Source organism: Trachemys scripta, unplaced genomic scaffold (assembly GCF_013100865.1).
Source record: "Trachemys scripta elegans isolate TJP31775 unplaced genomic scaffold, CAS_Tse_1.0 scaffold_26, whole genome shotgun sequence".
NCBI classification, from domain to species: domain Eukaryota; kingdom Metazoa; phylum Chordata; order Testudines; family Emydidae; genus Trachemys; species Trachemys scripta.
In genome coordinates, this window is record NW_023260511.1 from 4,154,817 (window position 1) to 4,175,819 (window position 21,003).

The 21,003-nt window shown below is 44.6% G+C and overlaps 1 protein-coding gene across 1 annotated transcript in view; it reads left to right on the plus strand.

Moving 5' to 3' along the window:
- The first annotated feature begins 1,581 nt into the window (after positions 1 to 1,581).
- The window catches only part of LOC117870324, a 132,926-nt gene continuing 113,504 nt past the window's right edge, over positions 1,582 to 21,003 (plus strand). The window contains exons 1-5 of the mRNA XM_034757424.1: positions 1,582 to 1,588; positions 2,248 to 2,589; positions 3,823 to 4,107; positions 8,978 to 9,406; positions 11,052 to 11,106. Coding sequence (XP_034613315.1) covers positions 1,582 to 1,588; positions 2,248 to 2,589; positions 3,823 to 4,107; positions 8,978 to 9,406; positions 11,052 to 11,106 — 1,118 coding nt within the window. The remainder of the gene's footprint in view (positions 1,589 to 2,247; positions 2,590 to 3,822; positions 4,108 to 8,977; positions 9,407 to 11,051; positions 11,107 to 21,003) is intronic.

The following is a 21,003-nucleotide window of genomic DNA, read 5'->3' on the forward strand; positions in this document are numbered from 1 at the left end:
TGGGCGGCGTCCACTGGCTCCCTTGACGCCTTTGAGGAGCAGTGGGCGCTGTCCGGGGTTCTCTGCTCGGTGTCCCCGTCTGGTTCTCTTCTTTTGACCCTTTGACCACACTCCTGTCCCTGTTTTTACATTAGTTGTCCCCCGTAATTATTTGAGTTCCAGGCCCTGTGGATCCTCCCCTTAGGCTGGGGGGGGGATCCTTTAGCAGTGGGCGGGATTACGCCCGCCCACTTCCTGGAACCCAATATGTACACAGGGCAAAACCCTACTCTTAGGGTCACCGGTGCACACACAGACAATACCAATGAATTTCCCCAATCACATGACCCAATATAGCAAACATGAAATTTAGTGTCCTGTTAGTCTGTGTACTTTGTAGGAGCCCTTGATGACCTGTGACCACAATATCTTCTGTGCAGCAGCAGTTAATAGTTTGGCTAACTGGGCTCAGTGCCACCCAAATTACTCATATGTGGGATAAAGCAGTAAGTCCCTCCACAGGTTTAATCGGCAGCAGGTGATGAAATCTCCACACCCTCACCCCCTGGTTTGAGGACACAGTTCAGGCAGTGGGGGGGGGGTCTCCCAAACATTCTCCCTGGCTATCTAACTAAAGATGGTGCACTCTGTGAATGATCCTCAGGGTCAGAGATGGATCTGGCCTCCTCAATCACTGCAGAGGGGCTGATGATTGCTGCTGGCAGGAGTGAGGCTGCTTCTGGTTCCAGGATTTCCCCTCACCACAAAGGAGGGTGGGGTAGGGTGCCCAGACAGCAAGTATGAAAAATCGGGATGGGGGTGGGGGGTAATAGGAGCCTATATAAGAAAAAGACCCCAAACTCGGGACTGTCCTTATAAAATCGGGACATCTGGTCACCCTAGGGTGGGGAGGGCTCAAGGTGCAGATTACAACAACTCTACTAAAATCCTAACTGTAGTGTCCCACCCTAGGGCTCAGACACACTCACAGCAGGAGGCAACCCTGAACCAGCACCCAGAGCAGTGGTGCCATGTGGTGACTGAGGCCTTGTCTACACTATGGGCTGAATTGGCACCCCTGCAATCTATGCAGTAGTGTTGATTTAATGGGTGTGGTGAAGATGTGATAAGTCGATAGGCGAGCACTCTCTGATAGACTTAATTAATCCACCTGAATGAGAAGCAGAAACTATATCAATGGGAGAGCACCATGTTAAGTTGGTGTAAGTTACGTGCATGTAAATTACATAAATTATGTAACTTAACTAGCGTAACTTAGGTTGACTTAGAGCATTAGAAAAGGGCTGAGTTTCCCGAGGGAGCTGCAAGGCTAACTCAGCCGGGGTAGCTGGGGAAGTTTTCCCAACAAAACTCTACAGGCTGGGTGTCACCTTGAAGACCACAATTGCTTTTCCTGTGCTCAGGGACTTCTCCCTCCTACTTCTTACAGAGGCATAAGCCACCCAAAAGGGTTGGGCAGAAAGCAGGGCAATAACTAGGCTTACATTTTTAATCAGTAAATGTCAATAAAATGTCAATTTCACTGTTCGCACACAAACTGATGAAAAATATTTCCATCACTGCTCATTAAAATATTCAGAGATGCAAAGTAAGAAATTAGTTTGGCTTAATGCTAAAATGTTTATATATGCAGTTGTGTTTTAATGCTTATAAACTTTAATTGTCTGACCCGCTCCCATTGTGTGCCCCTCCGTAATTTCCTGCATCTGTGAAAATTTAAATTGATACAAATAAAAAAGTTCGTAAAACCCATAAGTCTGCAAAACTCTTGAAAATTTCAGTAGATTAAAAACAGAAAAAATTATTAAAAATAGACTGATATTATCCATCAAAGTATTTTTTTTAAAGATTGAATTCGGCCAAGTCTAGCCTTAGCTCTGCTGTCCACCTCACCATGCTGGCCAGCCCCTAAAAGGGGAAGACACTGTAACACGTTTAATGATGGTACAGACTCCTTCTCTGCCTGGAACTTCAGGAGGGACTATGCATCCTGCACCAACCACTGAGAAGTTCAGTCTGCACCACCTCGTGCTCAAATCTGTGCATAGCTGAGCTATCAGTGAGGAGCTCAGACACTCTCTCCATTCTGAAGGGGGTAATTAGGTTAGATGGGGTGAGTTTCTCCCAGGAAAGACAGCACTGTTGTTGTGTCTCAGAAATTTCATCTAGTTTTTCTTTTGTTCTGTCTACAACAATTTCAAGCTTTTGAAGAAAATCAGTGATCATGATTTGTTTCCTTTCTTGCAGGTGATTTTACTGTCACTGTGCATGTTGCTCCTGAAGTTGTCTTGGTTGGACAAGCTGTGACATTGTCCTGCCATCTCATAGGCCGGGTCCCCACTAACATTCAAGTGCATATGTACAAATTGGAAAGGAACAAAAATACGACATTATATTTTTACAATAGCACAGAAAAAGGGACTGAGTTGGGCCGGGCTGAGGACCGGCACAGGATCAAAGGACAATATGGGAATGGAGTTGTTAGGGTGAAGCTCTTTCCAGTGAAAGTAGAAGATAATGGTCAGTACGTGTGTGCGGTGACAGGTGATGGTGTCTATCAAGAAGCTATCGTCCAGGTGACTGTTCCAGGTAAGCATGGAAATGTTGATACAAAAGTGTTGCTGGCAGGGAACAATGCTGCACGGATCACAGTGGTGCTGATTCTCCATTGCCTTGCACTATGTGTAGCAGCTGTATTTCCATTTAATCCTTTCCTCCCAACAGGGAGGGCTCAGCAGCTGGCAGGGGAAGGAGAAACACCCACGTGTGTGCAATGTTATGGGAGGTGGGCAGAGGAAGTGATGGACTGGGAAGGAAGCGGGGAGAAGGGCTGGACTGGGAGTCAGAGAAGCTTCAGCAGTTTGGTGTCCATCTCACATAGTATATGCAAATTATACACTGTGTATGCACACAGCATGGATACATCATGTACATTTTTCTCTGGCTTTTTGCTAGTGGCATGTGCAATCCTCATCTCCCTGCATTGTGTGTGCTGCTGTTGTACAACAGCAATAAAATGAACTAAGCGCAGGGGCAGAGCTGGGCCATTACCTCCCGTCACACGCACACATGCACCCAGGCAGAACATTACAGAGTCCTGTGGAGCTGTGAGGTCACTGTCCACCTGTGGATTGTACACACTGCACCTGATTCTCAGTTACACTAAGGCCCTTTTACATGGAAATGAACCACTGACATTACCCCTTGTACAGAGAAAGGTCTCCTTGGCCAGTGTACAGCTCATGTAAGGGCTCTGTAGTGGCCTTGCTTCCGGACGTGGTGTAAGGGGGATGTCAGGGTTGTGGGAGAGAGGGAGCAGGCTAAGGGCTGGTAGGGGTATGGCTGGAGCACACTGTGCTTTGGCTATACTCTGCTTCCCAGGCCTCATAGGGGATGATGGGAAACAAAGTGTAAGTTAGAATAGCCCTAAGGCTGCTCTGACTTACAATGGGACCTAGTGGGGCCCCTGAATGTGCCCAAAATACGGACCGCAGAAAAGTGGATCTCCCCATTTCTGAAAATACTGTTTGCTGACTAACCTGCTGCCATCCCAAAAGTGAAGCTGTCACATACATACGATGAAGTCATGTCTACATACAGTTTGGGATCAGCTGGTGAAGTGTTTGGTGATCTTTTGAGGTGGAAATCTCTCTCTCTGGATTTAAGATACTTGGAAATGCAAGATTAAAGTTCAGTGTAGATTCAATAAGACATGGCGACTGTAATGATAGTGGTGATCATTCATCATTAGCACTCTTTGTTTGGTTTGTTAGCTAGTTCTTCAGCCTGTTTAACATTTTCTGAAATTGGTTTTCACTCTAGGTTTTGGATCAGCACCTCGCCTAACTATAGACCATCAGCAGAATAATTCAATCACTCTGAGGTGTACGTCCCAAGGGTGGTACCCAAAACCTGAAGTACGCTGGACTGACAGCACAGGACAAAAAATAACTGCTATGGCTGAAACAAGAATCCAAAAAGATGTGAAAGATCTGTATCAAATCCACAGTACACTCAGGGTAGCAGATACTACTTCTGATACTATCTCATGCACTATAAGAAATCCCTTGCTGAAGAGGCACCGCAAAAAAGTTATTGCAATTTCTGGTAAGAGATGTAGTACCGTCAAAGGAAATATTCCTGCTCTTACAAAATCGGGCTAAATGCACCTGCCTTGTGGCCAACCATGTCATTCAAGACTTGCCTACACAGAGCACCAACACACATGAGTGGGGTGTGATTTCTAAAGCGCATTAAAGGGTTGCACATTAATTAGTCCATGTAGACCCCAGCTGCTGCTCACTAAAGTTTCCCAGGTGTCCTTTACCATATTATTGTTTGAAGCAATAATATGGTAAACCAAAACCAAACCAGAACCTAAATCAAAATGGAACCAGATTGCTGGCACTTAAAATTAAAAAGGTCTAAATAATAAGATGGGTGAACTAGAGTGCCTCATATTAAATAAGGATATTGATATAATAGGCATCACAGAAACCTGTTGCAATGAGGAAAATCAATGGGGCAAAGTAATACCAGGGTATAAAATATGTTGAAAGGACAGAACAGGTTGTGCTGGTGCGGGAGTGGCATTATATGTGAGAGAAAGCGTAGAATCAAATGAAGTAAAAATGTGAAATGAACTAAATTGTACTATAAAATATCTATGGATAGTATTTCCACGCTTAAAAAATAATAATATAACAGTAGGGATATATTACAGATCACCTGACCAGGATGGTGTTAGAGACTGTGAAATGCTCAAGGAGATTAGAGAGGCTATAAAAGTTAAAAAAACTCAGTAATAATGGGGGATTTCCATTATCCCCATATTGTCTGTGTACATATCACCTCAGGACAGGATGCAAAGATAAAGTTTCTTGACACCTTAAATGACTGCTTCTTGGAGGAGCTAGTCCTGGAACCCACAAGAGGAGAGGCAACTCTTGATTTAGTCCGAGGTAGAGCACAGGATCAGGTCCAAGAGGTGAATATAGCTGGACTGCTTGGAAATAGTGACCATAATATAATTAAATTTAACATCCCTGTGGCGGGGAAAACTCCACAGTGGCCCAACACTGTAGCATTTAATTTCAGAAAGGGGAACTATGCAAAAATGAGGAGGTTAGTGAAACAGAAATTAAAAGGTACAGCACCAAAAGTAAAATCCCTGCAAGCTGCATGGAAACGTTTTAAAGACACCACAATAGAGGCTCAAGTTAAATGTATACCCCAAATTAAAAAACATAGTAAGAGAAACAAAAAAGAGCCACCATGGTTAAACAATAAAGTAAAAGAAGCAGTGAGAGGCAAAAACGCATTATTTAAAAACTGGAAGATAAATCCTAATGAGGAAAATAGAAAGGAGCATAAACTCGGGCAAATGAAGTGTAAAAATATAATTAGAAAGACCAAAAAAGAATTTGAAGAACAGCTAGCCAAAGACTCAAATGTAATAGCAAAAATATTTTTAAATACATCAGAAGCAGAAAGCCTGTGAAACAACCAGTGGAGCCAAGGACAATCGAGATGCTAAAGGAGCACTTAAGCACGATAAGGCCATTGTGGAGAAATTAAATGAACTCTTTCCATCGGTCTTCACTGTTGAGGATGTGAGGGAGATTCCCAAACCTGAGCCATGCTTTTTGGGTGACAGATCTGAGAAACTGTCCCAGATTGAGGTGTCATTAGAGGAGGTTTTGGAACAAATTGATAAACTAAACAGTAATAAGTCTCCATGACCTGATGGTATTCACCCAAGAGTTCTGAAGGAACTCAAATGTGAAATTGCAGGACTACTAACTGTCATCTGTAGCCTATTATTTAAATCAGCGTCTGTACCAAATGACTGGAGGATAGCCAATTTTTAAAAAGGGCTCCAGCAGTGACCCTGATAACTACAGGCCAGTAAGCCTCACTTCAATACTAGGCAAACTGGTTGAAACAATCGTCAAGAACAAAATTGTCAGACAGATAGATTAACATAATTTGTTGGTAAATAGTCAATATGGTTTTTATAAATGGAAATCATGCCTCACCAATCTCCTATAATTTTTGGAGGGGGTAAACAAGCAAATAAAGGAGATCCAGTGGATATAGTGTATTTAGATTTTCACAAAACCTTTGATAAGGTCCCTCACCAAAGGCTCTCAAGCAAAATAAGCAATGATGGGATAAGAAGGAAGTTTATCTCATGGATTGGTAACTGGTTAAAATATAGGAAACAAAGGGTAGGAATAAATGCTCAGTTTTCAGAATGGAGAGAGGTAAATAGTGGTGTCCCCCAGGGATCTGTACTGGGCCCAGTCCTATTTAATATATTCATAAATGATATGGAAAACGGAGTAAACAGTGAAGTTCCAAAATCGGCAGATGATACAAAACTACTCAAGATAGTGAAGTCCCAGGCAGACTGCGAAGAGCTACAAATGCATCTCTCACAACTGGGTGACTGGGCAACAAAATGGCAGATGAAATTTAATGTTGATAAATGAAAAGTAATGCACACTTGAAAACATAATCTTAACTGTACATATACAATGATGGGATCTAAATTAGCTGTTACCACTCAAGAAATAGATCTTGGAGTCATTCATAGAATTATAGAATATCAGGCTTGGAAGGGACCACGGGAGGTCATCTAGTCCAACCCCCTGCTCAAAGCAGGACCAATCCCCAACTAAATCATCCCAGCCAGGGCTTTGTCAAGCCTGACCTTAAAAACCTCCAAGGAAGGAGATTCCACCACCTCCCTAGGTAACCCATTCAAGTGCTTCACCACCCTCCTAGTGAAAAAGTTTTTCCTAATGTCCAACCTAAACCTCCCCCACTGCAACTTGAGACCATTACTCCTTGTTCTGTCATATGCTACCACTGAGAACAGTCGAGATCCATCCTCTTTGGAACCCCCTTTCAGGTAGTTGAAAGCAGCTATCAAAATCTCCCCTCATTCTTCTCTTCTGCAGACTAAACAATACTAGTTCCATCAGCCTCGCCTCATAAATCATGTGTTCCAGCCCCCTAATCATTTCTGTTGCCTTCCGCTGGACTCTTTCCAATTTTTCCACATCCTTCTTGTAGTGTGGGGCCCAAAACTGGACACAGTGCTCCAGATGAGGCCTCACCAATGTCAAATAGAGGGGAATGATCACGTCCTTCAATCTGCTGGCAATGCTCCTACTAATATAGCCCAAAATGCCATTAGCCTTCTTGGCAACAAGGGCACACTGTCAACTCATATCCAGCTTCTCGTCCACTGTATCCCTAGGGCCTTTACTGCAGAATTGCTGCCTAGCCATTTGGTCCCTAGTCTGTAGCAGTGCATGGGATTCTTCCATCCTAAATTCAGGACTCTGCACTTGTACTTGCTGAACCTCATCAGATTTCTTTTGGCCCAATCCAATAATTTGTCTAGGTCCCTCTGTATCCTATCCCTACCCTCCAGCGACTCTACCACTCCTCCCAGTTTAGTGTCATCTGAAAACTTGATGAGGGTACAATCCACGCCATCTTCCAGATCATTAATGAAGATATTAAACAAAACCAGCCCCAGGACCGACCCTTGGGGCACTTCGCTTGATACCGGCTGCCAACTAGACATGGACCCATTGATCACTACCCATTGAGTCCGATGATCTAGCCAGCTTTCTATCCACCTTATAGTTCATTTATCCAACCCATACTTCTTTAACTTGCTGGCAAGAATACTGTGGGAATCCATGTCAATAGCTTTGCTAAAGTCAAGGAATAACACATCCACTGCTTTCCCCTTTTCATTGTTGATAGTTCTCTGAAATCATCCACTCAATATGCAGCAGCAGTCAAAAAATCAAACAGAATGTTAGAAATCATCAAGAAAGGGATACATAATAAGATAGAAAATATCATATTGCCTCTATATAAATCCATGTTACCCCCACACCTTGAATACTCCGTGCAGATGTGGTCGCCCCATCTCAAAAAAGATATATTGTAATTGGAAAAGGTTCAGACAAGGGCAACAAAAATGATTAGGGATATTGAACGGCTTCCATATGAGGAGAGATTAATAAGACTGGGACTCTTCAGCTTGGAAAAGAGGTGACTAAGGGGGGATATGATAGAGGTCTGTAAAATTATGACTGGTATAGAGAAAGTAAATAAGGAAGTGGAGGAATTACTCCTCATAATACAAAAACAAGGGGTTACCAAATGAAATTAATAAGTAGCACGTTTAAAACAAACACAAATAAGCATTTTTTTTGTGCAACGCACTGTCAACCTCTGGAATTCCTTTCCAGAGGGTATTGTGAAGGTAAATACTATAATGGGGTTCAAAAGGGAGCTAGATAGATTCATGGAAGACAGGTCCATCAATGGCTATTAGCCAGGATGGGCAGGAATGGTGTCCCTAGCCTCTGTAAGCCAGAAGCTGGGATTGGGTGACAGTGTATGGATCATTTGATGAGAACCTGTGGCACCTTTGGGGCACCTGGCATTGGCTATTGTCAGAGGACAGGATACTGGGCTTGATGGACCTTTGGTCTGACCCAGTATGGCCGTTCTTATGTTAGCAGTAATTCAGGAAAGCACACTAGGGAACTTTTAGTGTGCATCGTCAAAGTCTACACAGACGAATTAATGCACAACACATTGGTGCATTTTATTAATCACTCTCTCGTAGTGCGCATTACCCCACCGTGTAGACAAGCCTTTGGTGAAGCATAGAGAAGACCTGTACCACTCAGTGTTTCTTTTCAAATACTATTTTTGAGATCGCCACAGATGTAAAAGATAGTATAGCTCTGATTCTTGTTTTACTTATGTGTGTGTATATTAGGAGTGAATCCTCTGAAGCCATTGAATTTATACTATTATAAAAAGAGTATAAATAAGAGGAGAATTAGCGCCGTCCTCTTTTTCACTCACTCTTTCTTACACATTAATATGAATCATTATGTGCTGCTGGTGCAATTATAACCCCCTGAACATTTTTCAGGTTTCTTTGATGTGGAGGGAGAACATGGCATCATTACTGCGGTAACTGGAGAAAATGTCCTTCTTTCCTGCCGGCTGATTACGAAATATCTGCCCCCCAGCATGGAGCTGCAATGGAGGAAAGTTGGACCTGGGAAGGATAAGACAATCTATCTCTACCTCTATGATGAAATCAGCCCCCTGGTTAATTCTTATCCACAGGATGACAAATGCTCAATGAGTTATTTATCTCCAAATGGAGTCAACAGCAGAGAATGGCTCAGGAAGAAATATGAAAAAAATGCAGAAGTTTTTAAAGGAAAGGAGTTTGGGAAAGGAAATATTTCTCTGAAACTGAACAATATTCAGGTGGAAGATAAAGGGAAATATGTATGTTCTGCCACAGCCAACTCATTTCACAGAGAGATCATCACTGAAGTCTTGGTTATAGGTAAGAAAGGTAAGAATTGGAGAAAGCAGATTTATCAAACTCTATTATTCTGTCTCCCCAGGAGCCAGCACAGGCTTGTCCCTTCTCCACAGCACATTTTATCGCTTTGTCTATTATTGTTTTAAAACCCCCAAATAATAGAATTTCCACTTCTTCCATTGGGTAGCTATTAGATGCTCTAATGCATGTCACTGTGAGATCAGTTTCCTGATTTCAGAAGTGATTTCCGACTGTCTGCTGTTAGAAGGGATACCAATAATAATCACTCTCCTCTTTATTTGCCTTTAATATACCAATTCTTGAAGCTGTATTATTAAATCTATCTTCTAAAAATTAAAGTGATGTTAGAATGTAATTTAAACTACTTTTTAATAAGCCCTTTTGAAGAATTCTTAATTTTATAACAGAATTTGTTAGCATCCTAAGAACAGGAGAACCTTCAGCCACAATGACATAGAATGAAAGAAATATGCTGCTGGAAGGGATCTCAAGAACTTTATGAGAATTATTTTGGCAACAATTTGTTTACAACAGAGAACAGATGTTTTTCTTTCCACACTCAGGTTGAAAAAAGTACATTTTACTCCATAAGGATACAATTTTCAAAAGTGGTAAAATGATTTAGGATCTTGACTCCCATTTTCAAAAGTTACCAAGTTGTTGTCTACACAGAAAAACTCTAGAAAATTAATTCAAATTAACTGAAGTTTGAATGTAAAGTGGATGAGTTAAATTTCATTAACCCCCTGTGTTGACATCCTTAGTCAGATTTTAAGTTGGGCTGGGCTGCCCAGCTGGTGCTGGGCTGCCCAGCTGGTGCTCTCCCGCGGCGGCCCCGAAGTGGGGGCAGCAGGCCCCAGCCACCCCATCCCTTGCAGGGGAACGAATGGGGCTGGGCTGCCGATGCCTCCGCCCCGGGGCCACCGCAGGATTGCACCAGCTGGGCAGCCCAGACGTGACTGGCCAGGGGCTGGGTGCAGCGTGCGGGCTGCTAGGTCCTCGCAGCAGGCCCGGGCTCGGGGGGTTCGGGCCCGGACGCCAGAGCCACAGCCGCCGAGCTTGGCCATTGACACTTCCTCCCCCCGCGGGACAAACAAGGAAATATCGGGACAGTCCCGATAAAATCGGGACGTCTGGTCACCCTATGTATGAGGGAAGTTTCCTGTGTCTTCCCTGAGGCCTCTCTCTTCTGGGACAGAATCACATGTGCAAACCCTTGTGTCTCTTTCATAGAACAGAAACGGGGGAAAACATTAACTTTACAATCACACATTTAAGGGTGTATCAGGTTGTGCTCTTGCCAGAGAATTATAATTACGTAATCAAGGGCCCAGTTCTTCTCACAATGAAATCAATTAAAAGATTTACATGAGAATGAGCAGGATTAGGCTCCTCCTCAGATCATACGGTGAATATAATGAAAAGTTTCAGAGTAGCAGCCGTGTTAGTCTGTATCCGCAAAAAGAACAGGAGTACTTGTGGCACCTTAGAGACTAACAAATTTATTAGAGCATAAGCTTTCATGGGCTACAGCTCACTTCTGGGCTGTAGCCCACGAAAGCTTATGCTCTAATAAAGTTGTTAGTCTCTAAGGTGCCACAAGTACCCCTGTTATAATGAAAAGTGTATGTGTCTTCGCAAACAGGGGCTGCTAACAGGGAGTTTCGCAAGGGAGTTCTCCAGGTGAAGGAGGAGCAAATGCAGGACCCTTGGGGTAAGTGTCTGTCTGTAGTGTGTGTTTGTGTTTGGGGGTTACTTGCTGTGTGCTGAGCTTGTGTCTGTCTGTCGGTCTGTTTGTTTGTTTGAAGAACCACGTGCTGTGGCCGGCAGTTGGAAGCTGTGAGCTTCTAACCAAGGTTTGAAATCTAGAAGCCTCTGTTCATTGGCTGAGCCTTAGTCAGAGGGTGGGTCTATCAGGAAGGCCAGGGCTTTATAAAGCAGTGAGCAAGTGACCAGAGAGCTTTGCGAATAGGGGCCACTAACAGGGAGTTTTGAGAGGGAGTTTGGAAGGGTAGTGGGAAGGGGGTAAGGTACACTTGCAATTCTTTAAAACCTTTAACTTAAACTATAATCAAACTTTGTGATTTGAACAATAACACTATCATTAACCTAGGTAGCTGTAGGAGAGAATGCAGGCAGAAGCCCAGCAGCAGATTGGGGGCTATCCAGTTTATTGTGCCGAGTGCAGCATGTATGATTACCTGCCCTGTGGGCGGGTCGCGTATGTGTGGATTCGATGCAAGGAAATCCTGGCCCTCAGAGACCAAGTGCGGGCTTTGGAGGCCAGGGTGGTGGAACTGGAGGTGCTAAGGGAGGCAGAGAGGTATGTTGATGAGGCTTTCCAGGACACTGTAGATTTGTCCCACCTCCGGTCAGACAGCCCCTGCATTGTTAAGGAGGATGAAAGGCTCAAGGAAGGAGAGCAGTCAACGGGAGCAGAGGGAAACCTTCCCATATTTGGGACCCTCCTTCCTGATGATGTTGGGATATCCTCTCACACTCAGATTACCTCTCTGGGGAGGGAACTCCAGTCATTAGGAAAAGGCAGGTGTTAATAATGGGAGATTCAATCATTAGCAACATAGATAGCTGGGTTTGTGATGACCGGGAGAACCGTATGGTGACTTGCCTGCCTGGTGCAAAGTTTGTGGATCTCTTGAGGCATCTAGATAGACTTATGTGTAGAGCTGGGGTGGAGCTGGTGGTTGTGGTACATGTAGGTACCAATGAAATAGGGAAGGGTAGAAGAGACGTCCTGGAGGCCAAATTTAGACTGCCAGGAAAGAGACTGAAATCCAGGACCTCTATGGTGGCATTCTCAGAAATACTTCCAGTTCCACGCACAGGGCCAGGTAGGCAGGCAGAGCTTCAGAGTCTCAATGCATGGATGAGATGATGGTGTAGAGAGGAGGGGTTTAGATTTATTAGGAACTGGGGAGACTTTTGGGATGGGGGAGCCTATACAGGAAGAATGGGCTCCACCTAAACCAAAGTGGATCCAGACTGCGGGCACTTAACATTAAGAAGGTTGCAGACCAGTTTTTAAGAGATGGGGGAAAGCCGATTGCTGCAGCGGAGCACATGGATTGGACAGAGACTTCTCTTAGAGGAAAGTCTATTGATAAAGATTCTCTAGGTTCTAGTCAGGAGGAGAAGATGGAAGAGGATAAAGTATGGGCCACATCAGACAAGAAACATTCACATAAAAAAAGAATCTGACCCATTAGAAAAGGGCAGACAAATAAACAGGGACAAGTTTTTAAAGTGCTTGTACATAAATGCTAGAAGTCTAAATAATAAGATGGGTGAACCAGAGTGCCTTGTGTTAAAGGAGGATTCTGATATAGGCATCACAGACACTTGGTGGAGTGGGATCAATGAATGGGACACAATCATTCCGGGGTACAAAACATATCGGAAGGACAGAAGAGGTCGTGCGGGGTGGGGGAGTGGCACTAGATATGAAAGAAAATGTAGTATCAAATGAAGTAAAAATCTTAAATGAATCCACATGTTCCATAGAATCTCTATGGAAAATAATTCCATGCTCAAATAAGAATATAACAATAGGGATCTGTTATCAACCACATGACCAGAACAGTGATAGTGACAAAGAAATGCTAAGGGAGATTAGAGAGGCTATCAAAATAGAGAACACAATAATAGTGGGGGATTTCAATGATCCCCATATTGACTGGGTACATGTCACCTCAGGACAAAATGCAGAAACAAAATTTCTCAATACTTTAAATGACTGCTTCTTGGAGCAGCTGGTACGGGAACCCACAAGGGGAGAGGCAATTCTCAATTTAGTCCTGAGTGGAGTGCAGGATCTGGTCCAAGAGGTAACTATAACAGGACCGCTTGGAAATAGTGACCATAATATAATGACATTTAACATTCCTGTGGTGGGAAGAAAACCTCAACAGCCCAACACTGTGGCATTTAATTTCAGAAAGGGGAACTATGCAAAAATGAGAAGGTTGGTTAGTTAAACAGAAATTAAAAGGTACAATGACTAGAGTGAAATCCCTGCAAGCTGCATGAACACTTTTCAAAGACACCATAATAGAGACCAAACTTAAATGTATAACCCAAATTAAAAAACACAGTAAAATAACTAAAGAAGAGCCACCATGGCTTAACAACCATGTCAAAGAAACAGTGAGAGATAAAGACATCTTTTAAAATGTGGTAGTGAAATCCTAGTGAGGTAAATAGAAAGGAGCATAAACACTACCAAATTACGTGTAAAAATGTAATAAAAAATGCCAAAAAGGAGTTTGAAGAACAGCTAGCTAAAAACTCAAAAGGTAATAACAAAATGTTTTTTAAGTACATCAGAAGCAGGAAGCCTGCTAAACAACCAGTGGGGCCCCTGGACAATCGAGATACAAAAGGAGCTCTTAAAGACGATAAAGTCATTGCAAAGAAGCTAAATGAATTCTTAGCTTCAGTCTTCACGACTGATAATGTTAGGGAGATTCCGAAACCTGAGCCGTCCTTTGTAGCTGACAAATCTGAGGAATTGTCACAGATTGAAGTGTCATTAGAGGAGTTTTAGGAATTAATTGATAAACTTAACAGTAACAAGTCACTGGGACCAGATGGCATTCACCCAAGAGTTATGAAATAACTCAAATGTGAAATTGCAGGACTATGAGCTACGGTTTGTAACCTGTCCTTTAAATCGGCTTCTGTACCCAATGACTGGAAGATAGCTAATGTAACGCCAATATTTAAAAAGGGCTCTAGAGGTGATCCCGGCAATTACAGACTGGTAAGTCTATCGTCAGTACCGGGCAAATTAGTTGAAACAATAGTAAAGAATAAAATTGTCAGAAACATAGGAGAACATAATTTGTTGGGCAAAAGTCAACATGGTTTCTGTAAAGGGAAATCATGTCTTTCTAATCTATTAGAGTTCTTTGAAGGGGTCAACAAACATGTGGACAAGGGGGATCCAGTGGATTGTGTACTTAAATTTCTAGAAAGCCTTTGACAAGGTCTCTCACCAAAGGCTCTTTTGTAAATTAAGGTGTCATGGGATAAGAGGGAAGATCCTTTCATGGATTGAGAACTGGTTAAAAGACAGGGAACAAAGGGTAGGAATAAATGGTAAATTTTCAGAATGGAGAGGGGTAACTAGTGGTGTTCCCCAAGAGTCAGTCCTAGGACCAAACTTATTCAACTTATTCATAAATGAACTGGAGAAAGGGGTAAACAGTGAGGTGACAAAGTTTGCAGACTATACTAAACTACTCAAGATAGTTAAGACCAAAGCAGACTGTGAAGAACTTCAAAAAGATCTCACAAAACTAAGTGCTTGGGCAACAAAATGGCAAATGAAATTTAATGTGGATAAATGTAAAGTAATGCACATTGGAAAAAATAACCCCAACTATACATACAATATGATGGGGGCTAATTTAGCTACAACAAGTCAGGATAAGATCTTGGAGTCATCGTGGATAGTTCTCTGAAGACGTCCCCACAGTGTGCAGCGGCAGTCAAAAAAGCAAACAGGATGTTAGGATTCATTAAAAATGGGATAGAGAATAAGACAGAGATTATCTTAGTGTCCTTATATGAATCCATGGTACACCTGCATCTTGAATACTATAGAATCATAGAATATCAGGGTTGGAAGGGACCTCAAAAGGTCATCTAGTCCAACCCCCTGCTCAAAGCAGGACTAATTCCCAACGAAATCATCCCGGCCAGGGCTTTGTCAAGCCGGGCCTTAAAAACCTCCAAGGAAGGAGACTCCACCACCTCCCTAGGTAACGCATTCCAGTGCTTCACCACCCTCCTAGTGAAATAGTGTTTCCTAATATCCAACCTGGACCTCCCCCACTGCAACTTGAGACCGTTGCTCCTTGTTCTGTCATCTGCCACCATTGAGAACAGCCGAGTTCCATCCTCTTTGGAACCCCCCTTCAGGTAGGTTGAAGGCTGCTATCAAATCCCCCCTCATTCTTCTCTTCTGGAGACTAAACAATCCCAGTTCCCTCAGCCTCTCCTCATAAGTCATGTGCTCCAGACCCCTAATCATTTTTGTTGCCCTCTGCTGGACTCTTTCCAATTTTTTCACATCCTTCTTGTAGTGTGGGGTCCAAAACTGGACACAGTATTCCAGATGAGGCCTCACCAATGTCGAATAAAGGGGAACGATCACGTCCCTCGTTCTGCTAGCAATGCCCCTACTTATACGACCCAAAATGCCGTTAGCCTTCTTGGCAACAAGATCACACTGTTGACTCATATCCAGCTTCTCATCCACTGTGACCCCAGGTCCTTTTCTGCAGAACTGCTACCTAGCCATTCAGTCCCTAGTCTGTAGCAGTGCATGGGATTCTTCCGTCCTAAGTGCAGGACTCTGCACTTGTCCTTGTTGAACCTCATCAGGTTTTTTTTGGCCCAATCCTCTAATTTGTCTAGGTCCCTCTGTATCCGATCCCTACCCTTTAGTGTATCTTCCACGCCTCCTAGTTTAGTGTCATCTGCAAACTTGCTGAGAGTGCAGTCCACACCATTCTCCAGATCATTAATAAAGATATTGAACAAAACTGGCCCCAGGACTGACCCTTGGGGCACTCCGCTTGAAACCGGCTGCCAACTAGACATGGAGCCATTGATCACTACCTGTTGAGCCCGACGATCTAGCCAGCTTTCTATCCATTTTACAGTCCATTCATCCAGCCCATACTTCTTTAACTTGGCGGCAAGAATACTGTGGGAGACCGTATCAAAAGCTTTGCTAAAGTCAAGGAATAATACATCCACTGCTTTCCCCTCATCCACAGAGCCAGTTATCTCATCATAGAAGGCAATTAGGTTAGTCAGGCACGACTTCCCCTTGGTGAATCCATGCTGACTGTTCCTGATCACTTTCCTCTCCTCTAAGTGTTTCATAATTGATTCGCTGGGGACCTGCTCCATGATTTTTCCAGGGACTGAGGTGAGGCTGACTGGCCTGTAGTTCCCCGGATCCTCCTTCTTCCCTTTTTTAAAGATGGGCACTACATTAGCCTATTTCCAGTCATCTGGGACCTCCCCCGATCGCCATGAGTTTTCAAAAATAATGGCTAATGGCTCTGCAATCTCATCCGCCAACTCCTTTAGCACCCTTGGATGCAGCGCATCCGGCCCCATGGACTTGTGCACGTCCAGTTTTTCTAAATAGTCCCGAACCACTTCTTTCTCCACAGGGGGCTGGTCACCTTCTCCCCATACTGTGCTGCCCAGTGCAGCAGTCTGGGAGCTGACCTTGTTCGTGAAGACAGAGGCAAAAAAAGCGTTGAGTACATTATCTTTTTCCACATCCTCGGTCACTAGGTTGCCTCCCTCATTCAGTAAGGGGCCCACACTTTCCTTGACTTTCTTCTTGTTGCTAACATACCTGAAGAAACCCTTCTTGTTACTCTTAACATCTCTTGCTAGCTTCAACTCCAGTTGTGATTTGGCCTTCCTGATTTCACTCCTGCATGCCTGAGCAATATTTTTATACTCCTCCCTGGTCATTTGTCCAATCTTCCACTTCTTGTAAGCTTCTTTTTTGCGTTTAAGATCAGCAAGGATTTCACTGTTTAGCCAAGCTGGTGGCCTGCCATATTTACTATTCTTTCTACACATTGGGATGGTTTGTTCCTGCAACCTCAATAAGGATTCTTTAAAATACAGCCAGCTCTCCTGGACTCCTTTCCCCTTCATGTTATTCTCCCAGGGGATCCTGCCCATCAGTTCCCTGAGGGAGTCAAAGTCTGCTTTTCTGAAGTCCAGGGTCCGTATTCTGCTGCTCTCGTTTCTTCCTTGTGTCAGGATCCTGAACTCTACCATCTCATGGTCACTGCCTCCCAGGTTCCCATCCACTTTTGCTTCCCCTACTAATTCGTCCCAGTTTGTGAGCAGCAGGTCTAGAAGAGCTCTGCCCCTAGTTGGTTCCTCCAGCACTTGCACCAGGAAATTGTCCCCTACACTTTCCAAAAACTTCCTGGATTGTCTGTGCACCGCTGTATTGTTCTCCCAGCAGATATCAGGGTGATTAAAGTCTCCCATGAGAACCAGGGCCTGCGATCTAGCAACTTCTGCTAGTTGCCAGAAGAAAGCCTCATCCATCTCATGTCCCTGGTCTGGTGGTCTATAGCAGACTCCAACCACGGCATCACCCTTGTTGCTCACACTTCTAAACTTAATCCAGAGACTCTCAGGTTTTTCTGCAGTTTCATACCGGAGCTCTGAGCAGTTATAGTCCTCTCTTATATATAATGCAACTCCCCCCTTTTCTGCCCTGCCTGTCCTTCCTGAACAGTTTATATCCATCCATGACAGTACTCCAGTCATGTGATTTATCCCACCAAGTCTCGGTTATTCCAATCACATCATAGTTCCTTGACTGTGCCAGGACTTCCAGTTCTCCCTGCTTGTTTCCCAGGCTTCTTGCATTTGTGTATAGGCACTTAAGATAACTCATCGATTGTTCCTCTTTCTCAGTCTGAGACAGGAGTCCTCCCCTCTTGCACTCTCCTGCTTGTGCTTCTCCCAGTATCCCATTTCCCCACTTACCTCAGGGCTTTGGTCTCCTTCCCCCGGTGAACCTAGTTTAAAGCCCTCCTCACTAGGTTAGCCAGCCTGCTGGCGAAGATGCTCTTCCCTCTCTTCATTAGGTGGAGCCCTTCTCTGCCTAGCACTCCTCCTTCTTGGAACACCATCCCATGGTCGAAGAATCCAAAGCCTTCTCTCTGACACCACCTGCGTAGCCATTCCTGGACTTCCACGATTCGACGGTCTCTATCCAGGCCTTTTCCTTGCACAGGGAGGATGGACGAGAACACCACTTGCGCCTCAAACTCCTTTATCCTTCTTCCCAGAACCACGTAGTCTGCAGTGATCCGCTCAAGGTCATTCTTGGCAGTGTCATTGGTGCCCACGTGGAGAAGCAGGAAGGGGTAGCGATCCGAGGGCTTGATGAGTCGCGGCAGTCTCTCCGTCACATCGTGTATCCTAGCTCCTGGCAAGCAGCAGACCTCTCTGTTTTCCCAGTCGGGGCGGCAGATAGATGACTCAGTCCCCCTGAGGAGGGAGTCCCCGACCACCACCACCCTCCTCTTCCTCTTGGGAGTGGAGGTCATGGAACCCCCATCCCTAGGACAGAGCATCTTTCGCCTTCCAATCCGTGGAGTCTCCTTCTGCTCCCTCCCCTCAGATGGGTCATCTAGTCCACTCTCCGCATTAGTACCTGTAGAGAGACATGGAAACGATTGCTCACCTGTATCTCCATTGGTGCATGGATGCTCTTCTTTCTCCTTCTGGAGGTCACATGCTGCCAAACCTCTTCACAATCCTTCTGTCCCTGCTGTGCCTGCTCTGAATCTTCAGAGCATTGTGGCAGTAGAAACATCTCCTGACGTCTTTCCAGGAAATCTTCATTTTCCCTTATGCAACGCAGAGTCGATACTCGTTTCTCCAGCCCTCGAACCTTCTCTTCCAATATGGAGACCAGCTTGCACTTTGTACAGACAAAGTCGCTTCTGTCCTGTGGCAGAAAGACAAACATGGCACAACCTGTGCAGGTTACAACAACTGATCGCTCACCTTCCATATCACCGTCTTCTTAAGAGCTTCCTCAACTGTTGCAGGAACTACTCAGAGGAACCTGCAGATGAAAGCCTCAGTGAGCTCTCCCCAAGCGAACTCCCAGGCAAACTCCCTCTGTTAGCCTCTGCTGTTCGTCTCTCAGCTGGTTCGCTGCTGACTGCCCTTATATACCAGTCAGGCCCACTCAAGGCCCACCTGGAACAAAGCACTCCCAATTCACACTTTTCAAACAAGCAAGCAATGTACAGATGTGGTCTCCTCATCTCAAAAAAGATATACTGGCATTAGAAAAGGTTCAGAGAAGGGCAACTAAAATGATTAGGGGTTTGGAAAGGGTCCCATATGAGGAGACATTAAAGAGGCGAGGACTTTTCAGCTTGGAAAAGAGGAGACTAAGGGGGGATACAATAGAGGTCTATAAAATCATGTGTGGTGTGGAAAAAGTGAATAAGGAAAAGTTATTTACTTGTTCACATAATACACAGCGCACAGTCAACCTGTTGAACTCCTTGCCTGATGAGGTTTTGAATGCTAGGACTATAACAGGGTTTAAAAGAGAAGTAGATAAATTCATGGAGGTTAAGTCCATTAATTGCTATTAGCCAGGATGGATAAGGAATGGTGTCCCTAGCCTCCGTTTGTCTGAGGGTGGAGATGGGTGGCAGGAGAGAGATCACTTGATCTGTTAGGTTCACTCCCTCTAGTGCACCTGGCATTGGCCACTGTCAGTAGACAGGATACTGGGCTGGATAGACCTTTGGTCTGACAAATAGGGCCATTCTTATGGTCTTATGTTTTTTTTCCCCCCCAGATCATCCGGGAGACAACAAACGTAAGTTTTCTCCAATGGCTGCAGTTTGAAGGTGGAAGGGCCTGACATTTCCCCAGAAGGACGTGTGGTAGGCACGGTCCCTTCAACTGAGTGGGGGAATCAGGACCTTTGAGTTTTTGCTGCGAGGGGGAGGAAGGTACAATTTTGCTGTTGGGACTCGAGACAATATGGACGTTTTCACTGGAAGGTTGTGTGTCTGCTCGGTCAGGGTGAGAATTTCAGAACAGGACTTCTCAGAGAAAAGATGTTTGTTAAGCCAATTTGAAGAAAAAACAAAGACAAAAGGGGTGATACATTGAGAAGTGTCTGCCTTTGCTAAACAATGGCAGGAAGGCAAGGGTGAAGTTGCTTTGATTGCAGAGCCAATCACACAGAGTGACGTTTCATTATGGAAATGTTTAGCAGTGAGCTCTAGCTTCCACAATACAACTTCCTATAACAACTTTAGGATAAATACCTTCTTTCTGCCAAGGAGAATAATTTCTACTGAAGGGCCTGATCATCCCCTTTTATGTGAAAACTCTGCTGGGAGCTCCAGGATCCTCTCCAGGGATGTTTCCTTGGTATCCAGAGAGTTCTCCCCCCACAAAGCGGATAGTAAAGCAGACAGAAATTTCCACAGAGCCCAAGACTGATGAGAAATGAGGCCTCATGCTCCTGAGTCTTGGGCTTTGTATACATGGAGGCTCTTTTTCCAGAGCAGTTTCCTGGCTTCCCTCGTCTCTGGCAGCCTCCTGTTCTTACGTTCTATAACCAAAAGTTCCTTTTCTGTGCCCCTCTCTGCTTCTTCACCATACACCATTCACAGTGGTTGTCCTTGGTCAGTGAGGACCCAGCGTTCAGAGGTGCATCTGTGGGAGTTCACCTCCCATCTGGGGAAAAAGGCACCTTGCTTGCTCCGCTTTCTGAGCGCTTGCTCTGGCTGGCTGTCCCACCTGTCGCTGTTCCTTCCTACTGGCCTCCTTACCAGCTGCTGTTCCTCCCCCGCTGACCTCCCTACCAGCTGCTGTTCCTCCCCTGCTGGCCACCTCACCAGCTGCTTGTTCTGCTCGCCGGTCACCTTCTGCCACCTGCCTCTCTGTTGTGACCTCTTCTGGTCAGTGTCTTGAGAGTCCACCCAACTCTTAGTGATTGTCAGCTCTTAGTGAATTTCAGCTCTTAGCAGGCT